General features: G+C 35.1%; 1 protein-coding gene across 2 annotated transcripts in view; it reads left to right on the forward strand.

The window, feature by feature from the left end:
- The window catches only part of LOC145283508 (uncharacterized), a 204,787-nt gene that overhangs the window by 149,459 nt on the left and 27,787 nt on the right, over nt 1–27,541 (forward strand). For both annotated transcript variants that reach the window (XM_080132342.1, XM_080132343.1), the window contains exons 23-27: nt 7,501–7,602; nt 8,621–8,746; nt 11,417–11,470; nt 17,741–17,910; nt 22,144–22,231. In XM_080132342.1, coding sequence (XP_079988468.1) covers nt 7,501–7,602; nt 8,621–8,746; nt 11,417–11,470; nt 17,741–17,910; nt 22,144–22,231 — 540 coding nt within the window. The remainder of the gene's footprint in view (nt 1–7,500; nt 7,603–8,620; nt 8,747–11,416; nt 11,471–17,740; nt 17,911–22,143; nt 22,232–27,541) is intronic.

Here is a 27,541-nt window from a genome sequence, read left to right on the forward strand (position 1 = left end):
CTAAGGGGTCAAAATTAAAAACAAAAAAGTTGACCATGGCAGGGTAAGTTACTCCCGATGTTACTTTTGTGAAAGCACAAAATTAAACATTTATAACTTAAAGTCGCTTAATTTTTAACCTTTCGTATGTTAATAGCTCAGACGGTAACAACGCGGGGTAGGTAAATAACTACTAACCCTGGAGCGCTAAACGTTCTGGTTTTGATTCTTGCGGATTATACCCAAGTCATATATCTCATAACTTTTGAAATCATTACTATATATTGAATAATAACCAATAGAGATTGGCTCGATAGTAATAAGACATCTGTATGAATTAAAATATAATATTTAAGCGTATTTTACGACTGGGCAACGTCAGACGGCCTGCTGTTTTATTATAAAATTGAGGAGTAACGTTTCCTTAATAAGTTTCAGCTTTTCGGTATCGTCCATACATCAATGTTGAACTACAGGGTGGTCAAAAAGTCAGGTAACATTTTAAAGAAAAACGATATTAGCAATACACGTATATTTAAGTACCATACATTGAAATATAAAATGAAACAAACATGAAATATGTTTATTTTGTTAATTGTCGTCCATTTATCTCTATCAATCGCTGGAAGCGATTAACCACTGATTGTGTAACACGTGTAATCATGTCAGCTGATATCCGCGCAATCTCCTCTTCAATAAATAACTTTAAAGACGCTATTGTATCAGGCTTCTTGCCATAAACGCTATCCTTTACATAGCCCCAAAGCCAGAAATCAGGAGGGGTAAGATCCGGAGATCTGGCTGGCCATTCAACTGGGCCACGGCGACCAATCCATCGTTGTTTTTTCTACCTTTAACATGTTACCTGACTTTTTGACCACCCTGTAGAAAAAATAATATTTCATCTGGCGTTAAACTGTACGCTTTTTTTAAATTTTGTGCCAGGAAAAACTTAGCAAAAAGTGTACGCTCACTATAAAAGTAAAGGATAGAAAATTGGTACCAATCAAATATAGTAGCACCTGTCAATAGCGACGCACTCAAATCCTCTACTTTGATTGCAGCAGAAGCAGCCATAGGATAACTAAATAGCGAAAATATTAGCAGCGACCGTCTTAGCACTTTGAAAATTAAGTAAGTGTGCACGCACTGACATCACGGGAAGAAGAAATAAAGAAAAATAAAGCACGAGCAAAGGAAGCGATCGGACGTGTTTTAGCTTTTGGGCGGCAAGAGAGAAAATGCGCCACGTGATCGAAAAAGTGGGAAGGCAAACGACGACAAAAACACGTGCGTGAAAAAGCGTTTCGACGGGCATGTTCGACGCGCGTGATATTTCGAAGCGGAGTGACGGGCGTTGTAGGAAATTACTGGAATAAATATTTTTTTGTATTCACGTAAAAAATACTGAGTCGTATTTTTTATGCCCCTCCTTGTTTTTTATTGTTCCTGCGACGGTACCAGACAATGTATGGGTTCGAGTGGTTGAAATGTAACGACACGGTTCAGCTACGTTACACAAGAAGACGCTTGCTAAGCCAGGTCGAACCCTAATAAAATATCCGCAAGAGACTAGATTACCGCTCTAGATTAGACGGCTATTGACAAGGGAATCTCCACTTACGAGGCTGTCCTTCCGGATTAAAAATCATCCTAACAAGAGTGGAAAACACTCAACCGCTTGAGAGCAAGAATGGTGCGGCCAGTAGATGCTATGACCAAATGGGGCTAAAAATTTACCCCATCGTTCGTGAATGTGGAAAGGAGTCTTATATGATGTAACACTGTCTTACCTGTCCTCTATTGCCAAACCATTGCAGCTGGAAAGATCTTGTAGAAGAAAATATAATGCAGAGGGCCGCATAAACACAGTGGAAAAGTGTTGTATGACCATATGCTTCAAAGACAGGCAAGAAGAAATTATGCAATAGTAATTGTAAAATAAAAATGAAAGTTCAAACATTGGACGTTTCTAAAATAAAATTCGAAACAAAAAGAATAAGGAATTTAACCCAAAACTAAAACATGATAGGAAAATAAAATTTAGATAATAAGTAGGTTAGCAGAAAAAAAAACGATAATATATGTTTGCAATTAGTATTATCACTTTCCTTAGAGAATGTCAGAAATAATATACAGGGTGAACAGAAAGTCCTTGGACCAATTCAAAAGCGGTTTATTAATAGAAAATTACAAAAATATAAATTAAACATGAATAAAAATTATAAGTTAGGAAACCAAGAATAAATTCAGATTATTTATTTTCAATGTGATGTTCCTTCCTTTCGATTAGACGTTCAATTCTCTGTCTGAAGTTACCAACCGAGGCACGCAGCGTTTCCTGAGGTATTTTAGCCCATTCACCCAGAAGAGATGTTTTCAAAGCATCAACACTTGGATGAGCAACAGAACAGACCTTTGCCTCCAACAAAGACCACACCGAAAAATCCATGGGATTCAAATCAGGCGATGCAGGAGGCCACGTCTCCTTACTCCAGAATCTTGGAAAATGACGTTGGCACCAGTTCTGAGTTTTTCTGGAGGTGTGGGATGGTGCTCCATCTTGTTGGAAGGTGAAAGGCTGATCTTTGAAGTGTTTCTTCATCTCTTCAAATGCTGGAACCAAAATATCGTTAATGTAGCGATCTGTGTTGATCTTAACCCCCTGCTCCACGAAAATCAGAGGCGACTTCCAAGATTTGGAGACTGCGCCATGAGGGTAGACGGCTTTTGTCGGCGGAAAACTATTCTCACGTAGTCATCAATGTCTGCTGAAGATTTAGCGTAAACTCTGTCGTTCTGATTGTTAACAGTCGCTTCAATTGTGAAGAGTTTTTCATCAGAAAAAACGATCTCTCGCTCTGCCGTGCCAGCCTTCAGTTCTCCAAGAAAAAGCTTTGCTCTTTCAAGTCTCTTGTGCTTTTGGGCAGGTGTGAGGTACTGTCTCTTTCTCATCTTGTAGGAGGACAACTGGAGATCGTTTTTTACGATGGTTCTCATCGAGGTCACGCTCACATTCATATCTTTAGCCATTTGTCTTGCAGATCTCTTCGGGTTCCTCCTTACCCTCTCTCGGACAGCTTTAATCACCTTCTTTGTTCGAGCAGCGCAAGGTCTTACACTCCTAGGACGGTCTTCAGATGTACCAAGTTCCTTAAATCTGTTCACAACATGGTACACGGTGGATTTAGCCACTTTCAAGAGCTTAATAATCTCTGAGTTTGTCCTTCCCGCGCAATGAAACTGAATTATGGCCTCTCGTTTGCCCATTTTTCTGAAAGTTTAAACAAAATTATTTTAATATTTTTTTTGAAAATAATTAGATCAATAGTTAGACTAAATACTTACTTTATTCGAAAAGAGAAAAAGTGATTTTAACAATATTTGATTTTAAAACTAAAAATGGTCCAAGGACGTTCTGTTCACCCTGTATGCCTGTATAAACAGTTGAGGCAATAGGTGAATAGATGGACTTAGACGGACTCGGTCAAATACAGCTGTTAGAGTCGAGACGTACAGGTGACACACATACTAGCATTTCAGGCAAATTATTTATTTCTCTCCCACTGCGAGAAATGTGACACTAGAGGAGGAACACCCTGACTATGCAAAAGATGCCTGTGCATCCTCGTCGGCATTCCTCGTAAGAGCTTCTTAGGCTATTAGTCAGGGATGTAGGCGTTTCGCTTAGTGAATACTCATCAAAAATGACCGCTGAAAAATTCCAATAAAAAGACATAGTTTTAAATTGGATGTCATTTTTGTGTTTTGCTGTAAACTTCCTTACAGGAACCGCTAGGACTCCTGGATGAACAACTTAGAAGAAGATTTAGTGTGTGTTCTTTTCGCAGACCTCAAGTGGTTTTATTTGGTCACCCACGTATTGGTTGCCCACTCCTTTTTCTTCTTTTTCATTTTTTATTTTCAGTTACATTTCAAGTTTTATGTCGTATTTTTGTTTATGTAGATTTTTCGATCTTTCAAACACGCCGGCAATATAATCCCAAATAAGATATCATATTAATAAACAACTAGACGTCATCTATCAGATCTGAAATAGGTTTTCTGTATTATTTACTTACTTTTATGTTAACGTAATCGCGAATATAAATGATATACAGTAAACATATAAACAAAACAAATAGCATATCCACAAACAGGGAAAAGACTTACTGAATCAATATTTTGACTTGCACTAACTATAAGATTACCTGTATTCAAGTGATAATTTGATGTTGAATTTAATCGGTTTCAATAAATAACTTTAAATTGCAAATTTTTGTGTTTTGCTGTTTTCTCTTTCAGATGAACCCCAATCGAAAAATCTACTAGCCCCCCTCCTTCATTCAGGATGTGTTCATCCACATTTCTATGTGAAAAAGTGCCTAAATTTACAAACTCGTGGCCATAAAATTAAACCTAGAGGAGAAATATCAATGAATAGTTCTATCTTCATTGCATCATGTTAAAAAAGTTATTTACAAACATTGTTGGATCATTCTATCGCTCTAGAATGTACCGGACCCTGATGCAATTCTTTACCCGTATAATAACGATAAACGTGATTAGATGAAATATATTCTACATCATCTGCGGAGGTGTCGCTCAGAGAATTCTTTCGTGCTTTGGCAGAGTATAAAATCATTTTCGCAGTCTAATACAAAAACGGCACTGAACCCAGGCGGATCGAACCGGCTTCCTCTGAAAGAGCAAGTTTCATGGGAATATTAATTTCACAAGCGGTTCCTAGTTGCTTAATACTATCTCATTGATTATTGTACACGCAATAATCCTTATACTTGAGTGGCCTCCGGGCTTTGATAAGTGGTGACCTCTATGTAAAAAAAAAATCTAGTAGAGAAACAGCAGAAAAAAAAAATCATGTAATTATGCATCTTTTGACCTGGATTTCCGTGACGTTGGCTCGGGCTTGACAGACAGCTTACGAGAAACGCCGGAACAAACAGAGGGAAATAAAATAAATTAAAAAAAACGAGAAAAATAATTAGCATTTCTTTATTGCCCAAGACTTCAAGACCGATATCCGTTTTCAGAAGTATTCTGTGATGGTTCCTCAGGAAGCCAATGAAGCTTACTTTTTTGGTCCCTTCAAAATATTTTGTTGTTAAAAGACTTTTGTTTTTGCTTTTTGATAAATGTTGACAGATTTTTTTCTGCAATGTGATTTATGATGGTGACAAACGGATTGTTTCCAAATTTTTCACTTCACATAAATTCAATTAAGTATGTATAATAAATATAATGTATAATATACAATATTATAATTAATATAATGTATAATTAACATAATTATAATTTATGTATAATTCACATAAATTCAATTAAGTATAAAGAAGCTCCAGGCAGATCCACATTCTTTCTTGTTGCATTGTTTGGCGTCCAAAGTCCTCTCGACATGATCAGTTGTAGCCTCCGTCGACTATGCTTAACGGTGACGTGGTGGAACCCTTCTCTTCCAACTTTGTTGTATGTCTTCCAACAGTCGGATATAACCATTGTCTTCAGCAGAATATATATGAATGTTTTCTATAGGAAGGGGGGTTTCGGCATTGCGATTTGGTATTGAAGTTTGCAGCCTCTGCCATTTTCGGGCGTGAATATAAAATAAATTTTTTACTTCTTTTATATTATTCAAAAAGTTTTCTGCTTCCATTAAAAATTTTCAATTTTCATTGACTAACCAAACGCTCAGCTAATCGATTTCAATTTCAAAATCAAAATCAAAAACAAAAGAAAAATACTTAAATACATTTAAAAATAAAAATAAAAATCATAAGAAAAATGCTTCAAAAATACATTAAAAAAAAAATTGCCTTTTTTTTGTTATTCTTTGTTATTTTTCTTAGCGTTTTAACACTTGATCAATGCTCGGATTGTTCCAGCAGTTCTCATAAGCTGTCGGTCAAGCCCGAGCAAACGTCACGGAAATCCAGTTCAAAAGAATGCATACATGCCAAACTTTCCTAGCGTAGTGGAAATTTCCATTTTCGTAGCGTCTGTGGAAATTTCCATAAAAAGTATCTTCCTTATAGGAACTTCTCGTCTGTAAAATATATTACTAATTATATTATATGTATATATATGTGTTCAAATCCGTTGTCTACAGATTCCTGTCACAAGCCTTCTCCATAAGTAATCAACAAGTCATTTTGCTAAATTATTCTCGATCCTCTCACAAATTCCCCCATCAATAAAGAATATTATGAGAGGATCTGAAACGGTAAATGGACAAAATAAATTTCATTACTTATGAGAAATTCATGCTAAACCTCGAGTGGCTTTTGGTAATGACAAGTGGTGATCTATTAATATAAAAACGTTTTCCCTATAACTTTTTTTTATAACAAAAGAGACGTTCCTAATTTTTATCTACGCTATCTTTACTTCTTTGGTAAGTGCTCGACTGAGCTTCAATCTCTACTCCCACGTGTAAAACATCCACGGAACATATTCCACTATTACTACTTTAATTTCTTACTCTGAGTACTTAAAACCGAAAGAACTTTTTTTCCAATAAGTTCTTAGCTATGGAACACATTAACATAGGACTTCTTCTCTGCAGAATGCAACATAGTTCTTTTCAAGTCCACTAGAACAAATCAAAGGAATCGGATTTTATCAGCTAATCATTGATTGACTCTGGTTCTAAGTAAATTGTGACTCCTTAGTATTATTTTTCTTTTTTTAAATTTTAGATTTTTCTGTGTTCCAACGCAATACATATAAATATTCGCTCGATTTTTATAGAAATCGTCCCAGAAAAAGAATGACGCCACTTGATGAGAATGCTAAACAAAAAGAAGAGATTATTAGTGCAAAGACAGAAGATATCTACTGCCGTTAGTCTTGAAAATATCAAAGTTATACATAAGAAGAAAACAGTTAAAAGGAAACCTACTGTAATAGCAAGCTGTATTACAATGAGGTATCAAAACAGTGAAAAACTAGGAAAACAAAAACAAACAAACTAAAAAAAAATCACACACACTTTTTGTCTACGCCAAACCAGAATATATTTTTTAAATCAACATTTACTCTAATATATATATATATATATATATATATATATATATATATATATATATATATATATATATATATATATAGACAAAAGATTTTGAAACATCAGTTGGAAATATTTACTGATTTAAAACCACATGAACAGTGAGAATTATATTTTTATTTTTATTTTTTTCTCTCACTGGTTTTCCAACTGAAACCAATTTCCCTCTTTCCTCATTCGATTCTTAGCTTTTGATTTATCATTCTGACGTTTCCTCTTAGAGGGTCAGACGATAAGGCCTTAAGGAAATTTTAACAATTCCACCTGCCCGTTTTTTTGTTTCTTTGATCTTTTTGATTTAAATTAAATTATGTTCCCTCTGAAATTTCTCCTTCCATTTTGCTGTACCAAGAAGTTACTTATATATATATATATATATATATATATATATATATATATATATATATATATATATATATATATTCATCTTTTTCCAGATTGAAATCAGTCTGAACAAGGAGAGGGCAGAAGCCATTAAACAACAGGAAGAAGAAATGGGCGCGATGGTGGCAAAGCTGAAACTTGAGAAAATAAAGGAAGTAAGTGGTTAACTTTTATTCACTCCAAGCAAAGCATCTAGACACAGATTTATAGAATGGCATCTAAAGCAAAAACTTGGTTAACATGTTATTTCACTTTACATTTACATTTTTGCATGTAAGTGCAGTGATTGAAACACGAAGCAGAGAAGAGATTTCAAACGCAAGGGGCCCGAGGAAATAAATTATTTGTGGGTTTTGTGGAAGGGCGTAATTGCTGAGAGAGAAAATATGTGCTACTATCCGTGCGGTATTACGTAATCGGGATATTAACTCTAATAGGATTGTATTTAATAATTATTGAACAGGAGGAAAATGCCATTATTATTATTTTTTTTACTAGAAATACGCTTTACCAGTGGCTCTAAGAAGTAACTTTGTTTTTTTTTCTGATGTGCCGGAAGTGACTCGGGAAAATAGGTATCATTTTAGATGGATCAATTTATATTAATTAGTTAATGTTTTTATTAATATATGAATGTTTATTTATATTTTCTTTTAAATACAAATGAATATATTTTATTAATTAATGCTTAATGAATATATAAAAATCGTTTAATATATCGATATTTTATTAATATATAAAATAGATTATATAAATTAATTTAGCATTAATATATAAATGAATAGATTAAATTATATAATTATTTATGATGTATATTTAAATGCATTGTATTAATTGACGTTTTTTTAATATATAAATACATATATTTTTTAATTAATGTTTCATTAAAGCATAAATATAAATATTTTATTAATTATCTTTTATTAATATATAAAATAGATTTGCTTAAAAATGTTTATATATATTGAAATTTATTTTAATTATCAGTATTTTTATCATATATAAATAAATAGATATTGTTAATTAATACTCTATTAATATATAAATAAATGCATTTTATCATGGATGTTTTATTAATATACAAATAGATATATTTTATTAATTAATGTTGTAGATTAAGGGCACAAAGGGTCATTTTGTTAGCCATTTCCATAACTCTTCTTTCTCCTGCAGACGTGTGAGATCGAACAGAACGAAAGAGCTATCTTGAAATTAAAAGCCAATTTGATTGATGAGTTGCATTCAACTGGAGTTCTGGAAGATTCTCAGTGTAAGGACATTTTAGATGAACACAACGAGGTGAGCACTTTTATTTTCATTTATTTTCTTTTTGAATTTTTGGCTTCTACTTTCCCATTCCGATCACAATATATATATATATATATATATATATATATATATATATATATATATATATATATAATGTAAGTTATAAAATATATATGACGATTAAGCTACACTGAATATTCCGCGTTTCATCAAATAGGCCTTTGTCCTATAAGTGCATGTCCATTGGCTGATAGGAAGGCCGCGGTGGATGCTAGAAAGCGGATTGGCTAACTAAAGTCTCAATAGAAAGTGCATATATAAAAACGACAGACAACCACAAAATTCGCGCATAAGCCTGAGGAGTCCTAGACTGGATGAAACGCGGAATATTCAGTGTAGCTTAATTGCCATATATATTTTATAAATTACTAACTAGCTCTACCTACGTATTGAGCACTTTTGAAGTAAATTCTTAAAGTTTACGCATAAATCTATACTTTCGTATATTAATTTTATGTGAGTAAATGAAGTAGTTATATATATATATATATATATATATATATATATATATATATATATATATATATATATAAGACCACCCGGGATATGGTGGCTGAAGGAGACGTTGGCTCCGGGATACGATTTTTTTTTCAGGTTAGGATGTGGAATACAATGTTTTTCCAGCTCCTGGTTACAGCATTTGCCTGCCATACGGTGTTATCTATAATGTTATTTGATTATACACGTGTGTTTTTTATACTGTACTGTTTTTGTTACTAATTTGAATGCCGTATATCGGGGTTATACTGCATATGTATATACATAAACGAATACATTAGCTGATGACAGATAAAACATTCATATTCATTAAGTCATCACGTTTTCAAAACATACATGACGCAGTAGTGCTTATTTATTTGTTGAATTTAGAGAATTTACACCGTTCTCATCATTAAATGAATACATTGTTCGGGTATATTTTTCTTATCTAACTATGCTCCGACTTAATATTCATAATCGTTCTCGCTCCAGTGGCTTACATTACGAAAACACGATTACTATTGAGCAAGCGAAAACAAATGTTTACGTGATATTTTTAAAGCTCTACCTTATATTAAGCACTTTCACAAAAAATTTTAGTTTTTAGTTTATTTTATAAATACATAGGAAATTTTTCCACACACACACACACATACACACACACACACACACACACACACACACATATATATATATATATATATATATATATATATATATATATATATATATATATATATACATACAAACAGTATTACCTGGCCTTGCTCGGGAGTTTCTTTGGTGCTCTTTTTATGCTTATTTTGATCAGTATCTTTGGTAATTCCAATATTTTCTTCTTTTTTTTGGTAACCCTAAAATTATTTTAGTAAATTTAGGTTATATTGACACCTTACTGATCAACGTAGCCCCTACACAGAGGATGCAACGTGTTAGCAACAATCCAATTGCTCTGATTTTCATGTATTATAAACTTCTTTCCAGTTAATAAAAAAAATTAAGAACTTTTTTTTTCAACATAACAACTTGTTACGTTGTTGAGGTATTACCGTCTGTGGATTTTTGATTAAGAAAATAATCATTTTATACCAAACACTTAGTTTAAAGCAAAGTTAGTTAACAAAATTTTATTTGAAGTTTTATTATTTTAAGTATTCAAACGTTTTTTTTATTTCGATGAAGAAATCATCGCTGTTTAGTTTACGATTTTGTTTTTTTCTATAATCAATTATAAAGCTTAATTAAAGTACCGTAATATTCAAGTTTTTTATCGCAAAACTGTTCAAATATTATAAATAAACTTCTTTCCAGTTAACGAAAAAACACTAGGAAATTTACTTGCAGGGTTTTAACCTACAGACCACGCTAGGCAAAAAAACAAAAACAAAAAAAAAAAAAGAAACAAAACAAAACAAAACAAAAAACAAAATAAAAAAACAAAAAAAACAACAACAATAAAAAAACGTAAATTTTCAAGTCTTATAAAAATGTTTGCAGTTAATAAAAAAATTAAGAAATTTACGTCCAGAATTTGAACCTACAGACCACCTCATGCAAATAAATAAATAAATAAATAATCACAATAAATAAAAAAAAAAACACGCTATCAACTTACCTACAGGAGAGTTTTCACCGCTCGTTGTTCTATCATTGTTGCTAAGCGACAACATGGAAAAATGCCTTTACCGATTAAAGATAAATTAAAATAAAGGTTTCGATTATCGATTATCGGTAATGATCGGAAGTATTCTGAGATAAAGCTTAAATAAGATCACTCCCAGACTTATAGACTAAAGTTCTGCACATTTTAGAGAAAATCTGTTCAGCGGTTTCGGAGTCTATAATGAACGAACTCTCACACACGAAGTTGCATTTATATAATTGTAGAGATATAAGAAGTACGGTGATCTGTGAAAAGTGATATGATTATCTTCTGACGAGCAGTATGAATCAAACGTCTTGGTAATTAAGTTTAGCCCTGGTTGCCTGTTTCTGCGCGAAACAATTGCACGACTTACTATGTGTGTGGTAAGTTTTGAGGTTTAAGGATGTCGTCAAAGCAAAAGGCTCATTCTTTAAGTAAAATCGACAGCACAAGGGTATAAATGTGCTTGCGCGTAAATAGTAAACTTGTCGCTCAATGTCTTCGTTTTATTTCAGCAAAGAAAAGCTTATCGTCAGCAACAAGAAGATGAGATCAAAAAGCAGCAAGATGTGAGTAAACAACATACCACGTTCTTCATTGAATAATACAACCAAGCAAATTATTTTTAAAAAGCCTCTTACCGCCCCTTTTAGCGCAATTGTTTATATCTCTCTTGCACTTGGTTCATTGGGTATGCGTCTGAAAAAGGTTATGTTGATGTGTCCCCGTTTGTATAAATCCCTTTTATTTTACCAATTAATAGTAAATAATAATCTATCTATCTATCTATCTTTTTTTTTTACACCGTGATCAATACTTATCAAGGCCCGGAAGCCACTCAGGGATAAGGGTTATTGCAAGTACATTACGTTAGTGTGGAGATTTGATGAAGTGTTTATATAAGGGGGCGGTTCATTAGGAATTTATTAACATTGGACTTGAAGACATCCAAATTGTAGTCCGGTGGGAAGCAGGCAGACGGAACAGAGTTCCACAGGCGTGCAGTTCTAAGAAAGAAGCTTTGTTCATGGAATCCGCGTTTTGATTAAGGCACAGATATAGAGTGGGGAAAATTTTTCACAGTGAATTTAGCTAGACGGGTGTTTTTCGTGAAAGATTGGCGAGGGGGGACCAGAGATTGGAGTTCAGACGAGCACCTGCCATGGAAACAACGATAAAACAAGGATAGGCTCGCAACGTCTCTTCTGTGGGAGAGAGGTTGCAGGGTAGAGAAAAGGGCATCCCCCACTAAGCCACGAAGTCTATTTTGTACTCTTTCAAGGCAGGATAGGCTGTTTTTAGCAGCTCCTGCCCAGATATGGCAACAGTATTCCATCCTTGGACGTACTTGGCTTTTATATCTATCTATCTATCTATCTATCTATCTATCTATCTATCTATCTCTAAAAGTGAGAATGTATGTAAAGATACTTCTCAACCCATATACTCAACAAATGTTTGATCTACAGACTTGAAATTTTGTATATAGGATGTTCAGACATGTGGAAAACTTTTAATCCGTTTTCATTTTAAAAAAGGGCTGCTAAAATGTCAAAATTGAGGAATTGGTACGTGGGAACCACCGGATTTTTACCTGTTAGCTGTTTCACATACGCACATGCGCGAATAGTTCACATTATAAATTACTTATTTTAAAAATGAGTAGTTTGAAAACAGCTTTTAAAGATTGTATCACGCTGGTCTAATGGCTATTGTACTTGCCATGCTGTCTTTAGGTTTTGGTTTCGATCTCAGCTCGAGTATTTTTTCTTTTTCTTTTAAATTTAAAAGAAGTAAACGATTTAGAAAAAACATAATACTCGCATGCACATGTCTCGCTTTTAGTATTAATTAAAATACAATATTTTACGACCAGGCGACGCCGGGCGACGCCGGGCGACGCCGGGCGACGCCGGGCGACGCCGGGCGACGTACTAGTATATCCATAAAAGTAAGAATGTGTATGTGTGTGAGACAACTCTCAACCTATATACTCAGCGAATTTTCATCTACAGACTTGAAATTTGGTATATAGAATATTCAGACACGTGGGAAACGTTTCATTGATTTCACCCAGAAAAAATGCCTGCTAATGGAGTAAAAATTGAAAAATTCAGGACGTGTGGATCATCAGATTTTTATCTATTATCAACGGCGCATGCGTGAATCGTTCATATGATAGCTTCCTATGGTAAGAATAAGTAGGCTTGAAAACACTTTTTAAAGATAGTCGAAAGCTGGCCTAATGTTTATCGTATGGTTGACTTACTGTCTTTAGGTTTTGGTTTCGATGTCAGTTCCAATCTTTGTTTATTTACAAGAAGTTAACCGTTTAGAAAAATAAACATAATATAGGCATGCACATGTCTCAGTTTCTTTTTTTTTTACTATAATACAATCGGTAGAGGGTTGGCTCTAATAATAATAATAATAATAATAATAATAATAATAATAATAATAATAATAATAATAAATGTGGAATCTGTATAAATTAAATATCATATTTATGCGTATTTTACAACCGGGTTACGCCGGGCGGCCTGCTAGTAATACATAAAGATAAATTACAGAAGGCAATTGGATATTTCCCATATTAAAAACTGATATTGTGTCTTACCTTCCCTCGCGAAATTCGGGCGACACACAAATAAACAGTTTGAATTGTTATTACCGTATGCCAAAGAGAGAGAGAGAGAGAGAGAGAGAGAGAGAGAGAGAGAGAGAGAGAGAGAGAGAGAGAGAGAGAGAGAGAGGGGGGTATTCCTCCTCGTCGTTTATCTTCTTGTTTCCACATCTAACAACTTCTGTGAACCCTTTTTTTTCCATATGTCTGAATGACTCTATTTTTATAAACATCTTACGTCATCCTGGTTAGGTGGATTTGATTGAAACGTTCAAAATAATTAATAGGATATTTAAATATGAAAATCATTTAAAAATATCTCTACGCACATGTCACTCTTAGGAAGATATATTAAAAAAAATAATTCTATTACAAAATTAGACATTTATCTAATAAATTAATGTATTTTTAAATTAAATTACTTAAATTAAAGCTAGCTCGAGTAGAGGACGTTTAATATAAACTGAATATACATAAGTATAAGTAGAAGATAAAATAATAATAATAATAATAATAATAATAATAATAATAATAATAATAATACGCTTCGATATATTTTTATTTATGCTAATTTCGTATTTATTATAATAGAATCAATTCTCTATTTATTATGATATTGTACCCAATATATAGGAATGATCTCAAAAATGTTACAAAATATTAATTGGTACCATTAGCTTAAATCAAAACCAAAATATTCAGCTCTCTAGCGGAATTCGCTACCATCTAAGCTAACGACACATGCATATCAAAAGTTGACAATTTAACGTAGTTTAACCCGTAAATGTATATATGCGCATGCGTAGAGCATACATATTACGTTGAATTACGTCTGAAACTTCGAAAATTTCAGTTTTGTTGCCTTAGCAACTATTTTTCCCGACTAAAAATCCAATCGATGTTGTTCCACAGGTCCGAATATCCGATATATCAAGTTTCAGTACATCAAATTGACAAAGTAGTTAGGTAGAGATCGTATCAGAAATAGACATGGCAACTTTTAGTATATATATACATACATATATATATATATATATATATATATATATATATATATATATATATATATATATATATTAGCGGTAGTTTGGAGGTGTATGTTGAGCAAAAAAAAAAAAAAAGGAAAAAAGTAGTCAATTTTTTAAAACTTTGACCCCTATTATGACACCTTAACGTTTATTGTTTTGGACTCAAATTATTAAGTTAGATCCATGTCCAAGGAACCTATATTTAAAATTTCAAGTGTTTAGACTCAAAATTATCGGAGGAATTTGGTAGGGTTCTCAAAGGTCAAATCGTCGAACGTTGACCCCCTTAACAGAAACATTTCTGCCCGAGCACCGATTACAAAGATTTTTCCAAATCTCAATACCCTGTATATTCAAATTTCGAGTCTGCAGACTAAAAATTGACAGAGTTATTGCGTAGAGAAATGTACACAAACAGACACACACACACACAGACACATTAACTTATATATATATATATATATATATATGTATGTGTGTGTGTGTGTGTGTTTGTGTGTGTGTGTGCTAGAACCTTCTCATCCTAAATGCTACGCAATGATACACAATGTTGAAAATATGCATAAATAGAACTATGCGTAATAGTTAAATAAAACCAATCATACAATAAGCAACCATAAAAACGAATTAGTAATTAAAGTTAGTTTTCCAAAGGATATGAAAATTTGTTAACCTTCCTGAAGTAGCTCGAATATCCATGCCGGAGTATATTATGAAGTTCGATTTAATTTTAACATCAATATTAGTGCGACAAATAACTCAACTTAATAGGTGTAGAGATGTTTAAGGAGTTTGTATGTTGCATGTAGCTATGTATTTTTACGAAGTAGAGACTACTTATCGGAGATACCAAATCTCTCGATGAGGACGGAACAGGATCCTCATCCATATATAATATACATATATTATATATTTATATATATAATATAATATAATATAATATAATATAATATATATATATATATATATATATATATATATATATATATATATATATATATATATATATATATAGGAGCAAACAGTTAATAAAACATGTGAAAAACACTTTGAAAAGGAGTTAAAAACATATTTAATCTGATAAGGAAACACTAGATAAGTGGATAGTCCTTAATGCGCGGAGTTTCCAAGAAATACTTTCCTTCTCATCAGAGGGTAGGAATTAGCAAAATGCTGGATCGGATTTTGCATACAAAAGTATTTGATGAAACAACAAGTAAGTCAAAGATCTTACTTGATAACAAAAAAAGTGAAGCAGAGGTAATATGGTGAAGAAAAAGGTGATTACACGTGAATGGATAGTCTGGTGAAAGATAAATAATCCAATGACGGTAAAATCCAAAAATATAACTTCAAGAAAGTTAATTTAATTTCCATTTGCATTTCAATTAACTTTCTTGAAGTTATATTTTTGGATTTTACCGTCATTGGATTATTTATCTTTCACCAGACTATCCATTCACGTGTAATCACCTTTTTCTTCACTTCCTATTATAAGCTCTATCTCCTATTTAGTTTTATCCAGCTTTTACTTCTGGCTGAGATAACTGTATAAATATTAATTCTTTAATATTTACAATATACTTTAGTTTTACCATCTTGGATCATTTTGGTAAATTTAATTGTAATTTTTATTTTATTTTATATATATATATATATATATATATATATATATATATATATATATATGTAAGAATATGAACAAATGATTAATAAAACATGTTAAAAGACATCTTGAAAAAGAGTTAATATATATATATACATATATATATATATATATATATATAACAAGAACAGGTTTAAAGCTAAAAAAAATCATACTAGCACTGTACGTGGAAAATACTTTTTCAAATATAATATAGTAATATAGTAATAATCAGTTCTAAGTGACTGCCCTCTGGAGCTTCGAAGGTTCAATGATCAGTCAATATAAAGAATATACAATTACAAACTAATTTATTTCTAATAGGTCATGGCTGGCAGAACTAGAGTAAAGTCAAAATTACATAGAAATGTGTTGGAGACGCCCCATCCATGGGATTAATGGACTATCTCATGACGTTATTTCCTCTGATGACGTCACTTCCGGTAACGAGTACCGGTGCCTGAGAGTCAGAGATTGGTACGCGGCCAAGGAGGCTGTGTGCAAACGTCCAACAGTTGAGGAACGGTATTTCTCAACCCGCCTTGCCTGTAATATATGTGAATGCATGTTTGTTTCTAAAAGTCTTGTGTTCTTTTCGTTTTATTACCATTTAACACCATAGCAAAATGTCAGACAATAATGAAACACATTTGAAGAAAGTCATGAGTCGAAACATAATAAGATTAACGTTTTGATTTTTATTTTTATCCTTAGTCTGTTTTTCGACATTCTGTTGAATTTAATTCAAACATTTGCAATATATTCACTTTTCTCTGTCCGTTCAACTTTTTTTCGGAAAGTACTGGTCCGATCTGGCCGAATTTTGGTATGGACCTTTATTATGTTTCAGCGAACAGTGTATTCTGGTATCTGTTCGATGCAGAGTTAGGGATTAATATGGATTTGTATTTAATGCGAACTCGATCACAAATTTAATAACATTCAGTCATCAATTTGAAACAAAGCACCCATTCTAAGTCAACATCTATAAGTTTTGTCCGGTTTTAACGAACTAAAAGTTTTGATTTGTCTACTAGCATGGGACCTCATGAACAACAAGATAGAAAAGTTAAAATGTGTAATATCATCCTTAAAAACAACTCTTTCTACGTATCTTTCAGTTAATCTCAATATCTCTACTCTCTCTATATATCTCCTACTCTTTCTCCTTCTCGCTCTCCCCCTTTTCTCTTCTCAAATACCTCCTCTTCAATACTTCCCTCTTCATCGCCTTCTCTCGATATACGGTACCATCTCTATTACATGTACAATTTAACGGCAAAGAGGGATGGAAAAAAAGTAATTTCCAATGTCAACCCCCTGATTAAGTTTGTTGTTATAGACCCCGAAAAGAATTACTATTATGAAGAAGATCTGGAAAAAAGAAGAAACACATTCTTTCCGCTGTTAACCAATAAGGTACACCTAAAGATGGTCGGGGATTACATCGGCCGAAACGTTGTGAAAATAACAACCAAGATGATAACAATAGTCCGAACAATGTAAATAATACAAATCATGTTTTTTTTTATTATGCATTTAGATTCTCCAAGAAAATCTCCAGAAGCGAATGCTGAAACGCCAGGAGACGATGGTTGAGAAACACGAAGCCGAGATGAAATACGCTTTCAAAAACAGTAAGGATAATGTCGCCTCGAGAATGAAGAGATTGGTATTGAAAAACAAACAAATGATGGAAAGAGAAAAGTTCAGGTAAGACTTTTCTGATTTTATTCAATTTTGAGGCGTAGAAGTTTTTGGCACACAATAGCACATATTGAAATGTAGCATAGTAGTTGGACGCCTGGCGTTTTTGGGTCGTGCATTACGCTTAAAAATGATAATTTAATTTATGAAGATTGTGTATGCATTATGATAGATTGGTTTGGTTGTTTTCGTTTTACGTCGTATCAACCCTTTTCAAGTTATTTAATGCCGAATCCAAAAATTTTGAAGAAAACTTTTTTAATTAGAATATATTTGTTGTTTTCAAGTCGGTTTCTATTTAACCCATAGTTGGGACCCTAACAGGTACTACCACTCCGGGTGAGAGTGGACCTGGGAGCAATTGCAATTAAAGGGTGGCTCCACACTCCCCAAAGCCCGCAAGCTGGGGCCTCACCACTGGATATAGTTTAAGGTCATATCCACGACCGCATTATGATGTTCATGTTGGAAGAGATAGCATGTTGGAGACATAAACAGGTATATATAAAGCGAGATACAGTTTTGTATGAACGGGAGTGTTTCTATAAATATTGATACATATATTTCTTACCAATTGAGTGTTTAATTATCTTATCAGAGTTAATGTCGTTGTGTGTGTGACATGCATTTTCACCATACCTTCTGCTTTTTTGTTAGTTCATCTGGAACACCTCGTCTGGGAGGGAGACTGGTACCTGTTTTTGGGGACGAAGATTCATTTCACTCCAAGACAAGAAATTGATTCTATAGTTTTTATTCACCTTCCAGATCGATCGCAGAAGAATGGAAAGGGAATTTGGCCTGTGTGGTTTCTTCTTCTAGGTCTTATATATACCACGTCAGCGTTTGCCTCCCCCCCAGCAAAGGGAAGGAGACAACAGCGAAGCCGTCTGCTCTCTTCCAAGTCTCAACCAAATCTCCCCAATTCAGCTAACTTGATCACATGGCTCACACGCAATCCGATCAGCTGATCTTGACTTCCGGTCAAGGTGTCTACACTATAACTCACACTCCTCTCTTTCTCTCTTGATCCATTCTATAGCAATAAGGGTTAATGAATGCCAGACGAGACAATACTGTGATGGACGGTGATGGTTGAAATTAATAGAAATTTATTCATAGAGGACGACTGAACAAGAATTTGTTTACGTTTGACCATGTTGTAATCAACTAGGAAGCATCCCCGAGGTATTGTGTTCCACAGATGGACAGTTCCAAGAAAAGAAACTATGCTCATGAAATTTTCTTTTAGTTGCAGGCACAGACAGAAAGAGTGACTTCTGTCGTGAATATTTTATATGAGGGCATATATTGAACCTCAGTTAGGCATTTGTCATGAAAATAACGATAGAGCAGAGATAAATTTGCAACGTCTATTTCGTGAAAAAGAGGTAATACGGAGAAGAAAAGGACATCGTCCACCAGATTTCGAAGCCGGTTTTGTACCCTGTTTATTTTATAGTGGATCAAGTCAAAACTTTTACCTTAGCGACACACTATCAGACAATTATATGTTTAAATGGATGTGCAAGGTGATAACGGAGTACGAATATGCAATTTCCTTCGTGCAGGGGTCTCCAAAGTTTTCCAACGAAGGGGTGGAATATTGCTGATTTTTTAAGGACTGCGCGGGCTCAAATAAAAAAAATCATCATCATCATCATCATCATCATCATCATCATCATCATGCAGCCCGTTAGTCTTGACGATGACTAGTTGGGGCCTCAGTGCTTTATCCCTCAGTGTTGGCGTAGTATCACTCGATCGCCACGGGGCCTTCCACCTTGGCTCCAGACTTGCTTGCGGAGTTTAGGTGCAGTATCTGTTGCGCATCAGATAAACACCCTCTGAACCTCCAATGCTCATGTCCAGTGGAGCAAACCCGCGACGACTGGCAGCAGAGGAGGCCGCAGCTTCTGTCGAAAGTAATCTCAATGAGGTAAACAGTTGCCTTATTGTGACCGCTATTACGCCTTTTCTTTCTGGATGAGGCTTCCATAGCCCTGTAAGAAAAACTGCAAGGTAGCAGTACGGTTTGAAATCAGAGTTCCCATCTGTTAGTCTTTTGCTGTGATAAGGCCCACAAGGTAGTGGTGCTTGATTTTGGGGTTGGTTCCCTTAGTCTTCGCCCAACCAAGGGCACCTACAAAACAGTGGGGTAGGGGTTGGTAGTGTGTCACGGCATGTCCACACATATGTGGGCCATAACGCACTATCTCTGGAGTCCCCTACTACTCCGAGATCTCCTACAAATTTAGCCTGGGATCGCAGGCACTCAGTGTGTGGCAAAAAAAAAAAAAATAATAATCTCTATATAAATAAAATAAACTCATTTTTCCCGTCGGATTTTGACCTTAATAGGATTAAAATCAAGATATTTCATGCAAATATAATATGCACAAACGGCAGAACAATATCTGAGGTGTGTTATAGGCTTATTATTTCTCAAATTCCTCGATAATCTTAGATTTCTATACTTTTTCTGCTGAGAAGTTACGGCCAAAATCGGTTAAGATCAATGGAAGTGGTAAAATATTTTCTCTCTTATAAATTCCTCCTCCCCCTACCACCACTTAACACCGTTTGGGGATCGTTCACAAGGAACAGTTGAGAAGAGAACACCGGTTTGGCTTCGTAGTTCTTTCATGTCAAGTTATTTAAAATCACTAAGCTAAGCTGCAGTGCTCTGTGGCGTAGTGGTTAGCGTGCTGGACAACTCACATTATATTTTCACGTTCGCGCCGACCTACCGTAGTCGTTCTTTTTGTTTTTTTTTCCTAAACAACTGGAATGGACTTTTCTTGGTGGCCGAACTGTTAATATTGCAGATGTTTTTTTTTTGTTTTTATTTTCACACTTTATTTTCCTACTTTTTCTCATGACTCCGGGTTTGATCCTTCCTACTTACCTACCATAACATTTTTTAAAACTCCCCCCCGTCCCGGAAACAAACACTCGGGCAACGCCGGGTACCCCCGCTAGTGATAAAATAAAAATGAATAAACTTAAAAAGAAACAGTGGATGAATAACCATAAAACATGGTTAACAAGCCAATTGTCTCCAAAATTTGAATCAGTGCAGAATGTTCTGTTAAAAAAATTGACATTCGAAAATTCTTACTTAGTACTGACTTTAGAAGTACGAAATTGGTGCATTACTGATATAACAATATAGAAGGAGGAAGTGGAGAACCGTCACAAATGTATTATTGCTGTAGTTTATCAACTTTATTAAGTAAACCGCAACATATTTAACAGAAAAAAAAAATGAATTTTGTGTCGATTGCAATAGAAAATAAAAATGATGGCTGGCAACGGAGAGTCAAAATCAAGAAGAATACGCGGCATACCTCTAGCAAATGACGTATTTAATGTTGTTTTGATGGTTTTCTTATTTTGAGTGAAACTTGTGCTCTGAAGCCACATTCTTTTCTTTATTTTTACACAATCCCGCCATACGACGATTTCACCTTACGATGTCAACCCTAGAACGGATTAACGCCGTATCCCGGGGTTCTACTGTATTATTATACAGATGGGATAGCGCAAATTCCAACAGATATAAAAATCTTTTCCTGTGTATATTTTTAGGTTTTCTATAAGATACCTGCTGGCCAGATTAAAGACATTGACCGGCCGGGTCTGGTCCGCGGACAGTACTTTGGAGACTAGTGTACAGTAGAACCCCCGCGGACAGTACTTTGGAGCTTTAGTGTACAGTAGAACCCCGGGATACGGTGACCGGCATAGTGCTCCCTAGGTTACGATCTTTCTTTCGTCCCCTGTTAAAGGCATTTGCCCCGCCTTCCGGTATTATAAAAAAAATGTTTTTGCATACTGTACGGTATTTTGTTACTAATTTTTAATATGTACTGTATAAAATTTTGCTTAGGACCGCCATATGGCGAGTTCGCCTTACGATCCCAACCCTGGAACGGATTAATGCCGTATCCCGGGGTTCTACTGCATTATTATACAGATGCGATCACGCAAATGCCAATAGATATAAACTCGGTCATTACCAATGCCGTGTAAACACTTGCTGTTAAAAGCAAAAGCCTGAAACAAATATTGGTGAAAAAACAAAAAAAGAAGTATGCATTTATGTATTTTCGTAAGACTTATTATTTTATGAGAAAAAAAGTGTGTAAACCATATGGATATTAATCGAGAAACTGTTTACATAATTTCGTTATAAAGTAATAATAACACTTGTTTATTTCTGTTTGATCTTTCTAGGAACGAGATGGAACATAAAATGAACCAATTATTAGAAGAGGCGCGACAAAAGAACGAATTAGAAATTAAAAAGCAACTTCAAGAAAAGGTAGGAATTTGATTGAAATCACATTTGTCGTATAAGGTGAGAACATAAGTTATAATTAAATGCATGAATCTTAATGACACACAGCTTATTTATAAACACTGATAACATTAGCCGAGCGGTTTGTTCCTTGCAAATGGAGTCAGAGATGGCTCCGTGGCCGGGTTCGAATCTCGCGACAGGCGGAAATCGTGATTCCCTGCGCTGTTGATTCCCGAGAGGATAAAACACTAATGTCTGTAAGTATTAAAAGTAATTCTAGGTATATATATATATATATATATATATATATATATATATATATATATATATATATACTCTAGGGGAGACCTGACGTTGTCCGGAAATGAATGAGGATCAACAAATGTCTTACCCTCCTATAATTTATTGTCGATAAAATCACCTATTTTCAATTATCCCGGCAGTTAATAATTGTAGTTTATATTGCACTAATGGCCTGAATTAAAGTTTGAAATGCAAAAATAAAATATAATACATCAATTGTGCTATAAACAGAAACATTCATTTCGAACGCGCCCCTATCATATCAAAGAACCTCCTGTTTATTTTATAGGCTGTGCCTTTTTACTTGTGTGATGATAATTGCTTGAATTAAAGTTTAAAAGGCAAACGTCAAGTATTATTGTTCAAATTTGTTATTCATTTCGAACGCGCTCCTGTCATATCAAAGAGCCTACTGTTGATTTTATATGCCGAACTTTTCTGCTTGAGCAGTAATAAAACTTCTCACATGCACTTGTGATGTTAGGCTGTGTAAGACGTTAACTTTAGTCAAAATCGCCTGTTCCTTCTTTCATCGTTTTTTTTTTCGATTATCGATTATCGATTATCGGTACTTATCGAAGACATTGCGATACAAAAACTATCAAAAACACGACCAGGAACATACAAGTACATTTGTGTGAAATTTTAAATCCATAAATTAATAAAATGTATCTTACTATTCTTTTATTGAGCACTCTTAATAACCTCGTTAAATTCATTAGTTATCACTCTTAACTACCATTAACCATGTATATATATATATATATATATATATATATATATATATATATATATATATATAATTTTTTGTGTATTTTCTACTCTGAAGAGATGGTAGACATCGAAATCCTATAGGATAAGGAGTTAAAATATTTCAAATGTATTCTTTCTATTGCATAGAAATAATAAAAATCTTTTGATCTGAGACTCAAACATTTCACGTCATAAATTTTTAAATTCATTGAATGACTAAAATTTGATTTATTAGCTCTATCTTGCACATCGAGCAATCCTTATTTAGATGCCAGTAATATCTTGTAAATCTTATAATCACAAGTTTCCATACAAGCTTATTATTAGATAATTTTATTCCGAAGTATATACATACGGCGAATCTTAGGTGTGGGTTGGCAGATGTATGTCAGTGACATATATATATATATATATATATATATATATATATATATATATATATATATATATATATATACGTAGAATTTCTGTCGGACATGTATTTCTTTTACTTATTTATGTGTTCATCATCATCGTCATAAACATCAAAGAGACCTGACGTTTTTTAAAATGATTTTGCCTCTATGAACTTTTTTAACAGAAGATCGTGATCAAGGTCTGCCCATTACGCGTATCGTTTTTGTCGGACATGTATTGTTTTTGTTTATGTATTATTTTATTTAAATTGATTTGAACATGAATAGGTAAACGGAAATTGATTAAATTAATTTAATTGGTCCCATCATCACCGTCATCGTGATCGCTGGGGAGTCCTGCCATTTTGGACACCCCTTCCATTTGGGATTTGCGCAGACACCGTAACACATGACCACCTGTTTTACGTGTAGTGTGTGTTGGTTTTTATTTATTTATTTATTGTTGGGACTCGGCATGTGTCTGGCGCTGTATAACTGGACTCCCACTGTCTTATGGGCCAAGGTTCTTTAACCAAAGGCTAAGAGTGAGGTAACCCTGACAGAAACCTCCAGAGAAGCTTAGGCCCTGTCAGATGCGGGATGCATGACCCTACGGCGTGTGGAATATGCTCTAGTGCCCAGCAACCTTACTCCCAGACAGGGATCGATATAGCATTATAATGGAGAGGGCTTCCGTAAGTCGTGGTGAAGGCGACCCCTCAAGGAGAAGCAAATCTATGATTTAAAATTTACTCCTAATCTGAAATGAAACACGTACATCAAATCTGTTGCCAGGGACAATGGGAAAATGGTGGGATCCTTCTACCGCTCCAGAAGATATCTCACTACTAATGCAATTCTCTATCTTTATAAAAGCCAAGTACGTCCAAGGATAGAGTACTGCTGCCACATCTGGGCAGGAGCTGCTAAAAACAGCCTATCCTACCTTGACAGAGTACAAAATAGACTTCGTGGTTTAGTGGGGGATTCCCTTTTCTCTTCCCTGCAACCTCTCTCCCACAGAAGAGACGTTGCGAGCCTGTCTCTGTTTTATCGTTATTTCCATGGCAGGTGCTGGTCTGAGCTCGAATCCCTTGTCCCTCTTCGCCAATCTTTCACGAGAAACACCCGTCTGGCTGAAACTACTGTCAATAATTTTCCCCACTCTTTATCTGTGCCTAAATCCAAACGTAAATTCCATGAGCAAAGCTTCTTTCTTAGAACTGCACGCCAGTGGAACTCTCTGCCGCTTGCCTGTTTCCCCACCTGACTACAACTTGGATGTCTTCAAGTTCAACATAAACAAATTCCTGACAAACCGCCCCCTTAAGTAAGACACTCTATCAAAACCCCCAATACTAAGGATTACTACAGGATTATCTCATTGATTACACGCAGTAACCCTTATCCCTGAGTGGCTTTCGGGCCTTGATAAGTGGTGACCCCCATGTAAAAAAAAGCGGAAGACAAATACCCGAATTATAATCTGGTCTGCAGGTTGGCTTGTTTCTCGCTATCTTGCTCTTGCTTGTTGCTGGATCTCCACATTTTGAACTAAGAGAGACTTAGCTGTCGCGCAAAGCTAAAACGCTGCAATAACATCTTGGTACAGATACTCTAACAAATATTTGCCTACAAAAAAAATCCTGTGACGATGGAAAAGTTGTGACGCGTGTAGGCCTTACATACTGGAAACATGTAATAACTGATCTACTGTCATATGTAAGTATGTATGTATGTATGTATGTATGTATGTATGTATGTATGCGTGTGTATATATGTACATATGTATATGTATGTGTGTATATGTGTATGTATATGTATATGTGAGTAATAATGTATATGTGTGTATGTATATATGCATATATATGAATGTGTAGGGCTCTTTAAGCCGTGGTGAAAGCAACTTCCCTAGGAGAAGGAAAACTCTGATATAAAACCTGTGATGACTGCTGCATCCAATGATGTTGACTTGCTCTTCTTTTTGGATCAATGTGGCAGTTGTTTAGAGAGTGGGATTGTCTCGGTGCAAAGTCTTTCTCCACCATTACAATCCTCAGGCACATGCATTGCTCGATATAAATTAGATGCACTTTTTACCATCTCGTGTATCTTGATAGTGGGAGGAAAGAAAAGAAAAAAATAGGCTGGCTGTAGCCTAAAACGGCAAAACATTCAATGAAGTTGGAAAATATGATTATAAACGTAAATGGCAATTAGGGAACTGGAATTTCCAGGGCCTGGCCCGGCAGGTGTTTCAGGACTCCACAGCCTAGACCCGGTCGTCATCATGCTACTGCGAGGAAATATATGACAATGACCATCGACTGTAGGAATGTGCGGACTCTGCTTGACTTGCCGTCAGCAATAACGCGTCCAGAGCCTAGATCTGCTCTTGTCTCTAAGGAACTTCAACGTTATGACATGGACATATTTGCTCTGTCTGAGACCAGGCTGGCTGATGAGGGACAGTTTTCTGAGTTGGCTGGGACCTACACCATTTTCTGGAGTCGTAGAGCGGATGGATGTAAGAGGGAATCAGACGTGGCTTTTGCTATGAAGTCATCAATTCTTTCTAGCCTGGAAGAACTTCCGTGTGGTGTGAGTGACCGGATCATGACTATGAGGTTACCTCTGGTAAATGATCGTTATATAACTTTTTTGAGTATCTGTGGATGCAACAGAAGATGAAAAGGTTGCTTTCTACCTTGCTTTGTGCAGTGTAGTTATACGCATTCCCTCTGCTGACAAGATCTTCATTCTTAAAGATTTTAATGATAGGATGGGAAGAGATTTTGAAACCTGGGATGTCCTGGGTAAATACGGAATGGGCAAGTGTAATAGCAATGGTCTGATGTTGCAGTTTTGTTCAGAGATGGTTTTTTAAATCGGTAACACCGTGTTTCAGCAGAAGGACAAATACAAGACGACCTGGATGCATCCTGGTTCCAAACAATGGCACTTGATAGACTATGTGCTAGTCAGAAAACGTGAAATGAGGGATATCTGCAGTGTTCGTGTCATGCAGCGTGCAGAGTGCTGGACCGACCATCGGTTGGTCCGTGCAAAGATTAAGTGTGTTATGAAGCCCAAGATTAGGGGAGCTAGCGTGGCTATTCCAAAGCGACTTAATGTTGCCCGTCTAAGGGACAATATTGTGAGGGAGAAACTAGTTAAGGAGATGGAAGAGATTGATTGTAAAAACACTTGGCCTGCTTTTAAGGAATCTGTCTATGAGGGTTGTTAAAGAGTATTAGGTTATTGTGAGCGTAAACATCAGGATTGGTTCAATGAGAATGATACTGAAATTCAAGCTCTGCTTCATTCAAAGGCCAGGGCATTGCACGCTTATCTCGGGGGTGGTTTGATGGATGGTGAGCAAGATAGATTGAGGGACAAGTTTAAGGCAATCAGAGGAGATTGCGTAACATGCAGGATGAATGATGGAGGCAGAAAGCTGAGGAAATAGTGCTCGCCTCGGATTTGAACAACACCAACGTCTTATACAGCCTACTCCGTGCGGTTTACGGTCCATCCAGATCACCTATCAATCCTCTGCGTTCGAGGGATGGTGGGGATATTCTTCGAGACCCTACCGACATTCTTCATAGATGGAGGGAGCATTTCGGTGACCTCCTGAACAAACCTTACGTTGATCAGGAGTTTGTTAGGTCGATTCCTAGCAATCCGGTCAAGGATATCTTAGCAGAGGCTCCTTCTCTCCAGGAGGTTGAAGCAGCTGTCCATAAGCTGAACAATGGAAAGTCTCCTGATCCGAATCATTTGCATGTGGAGATCTTTAAATTTTCTGGACCCAAGATGATGCATCGTTTGGCGGATTTGTGGCAGACTGCTTGGCGGGATGAGTGTATTCCGCAGG

The sequence above is a fragment of the Euprymna scolopes genome, chromosome 8 (assembly GCF_053919585.1).
Source record: "Euprymna scolopes isolate OS-2025 chromosome 8, ASM5391958v1, whole genome shotgun sequence".
Classification (NCBI taxonomy): Eukaryota; Metazoa; Mollusca; class Cephalopoda; order Sepiida; family Sepiolidae; genus Euprymna; species Euprymna scolopes.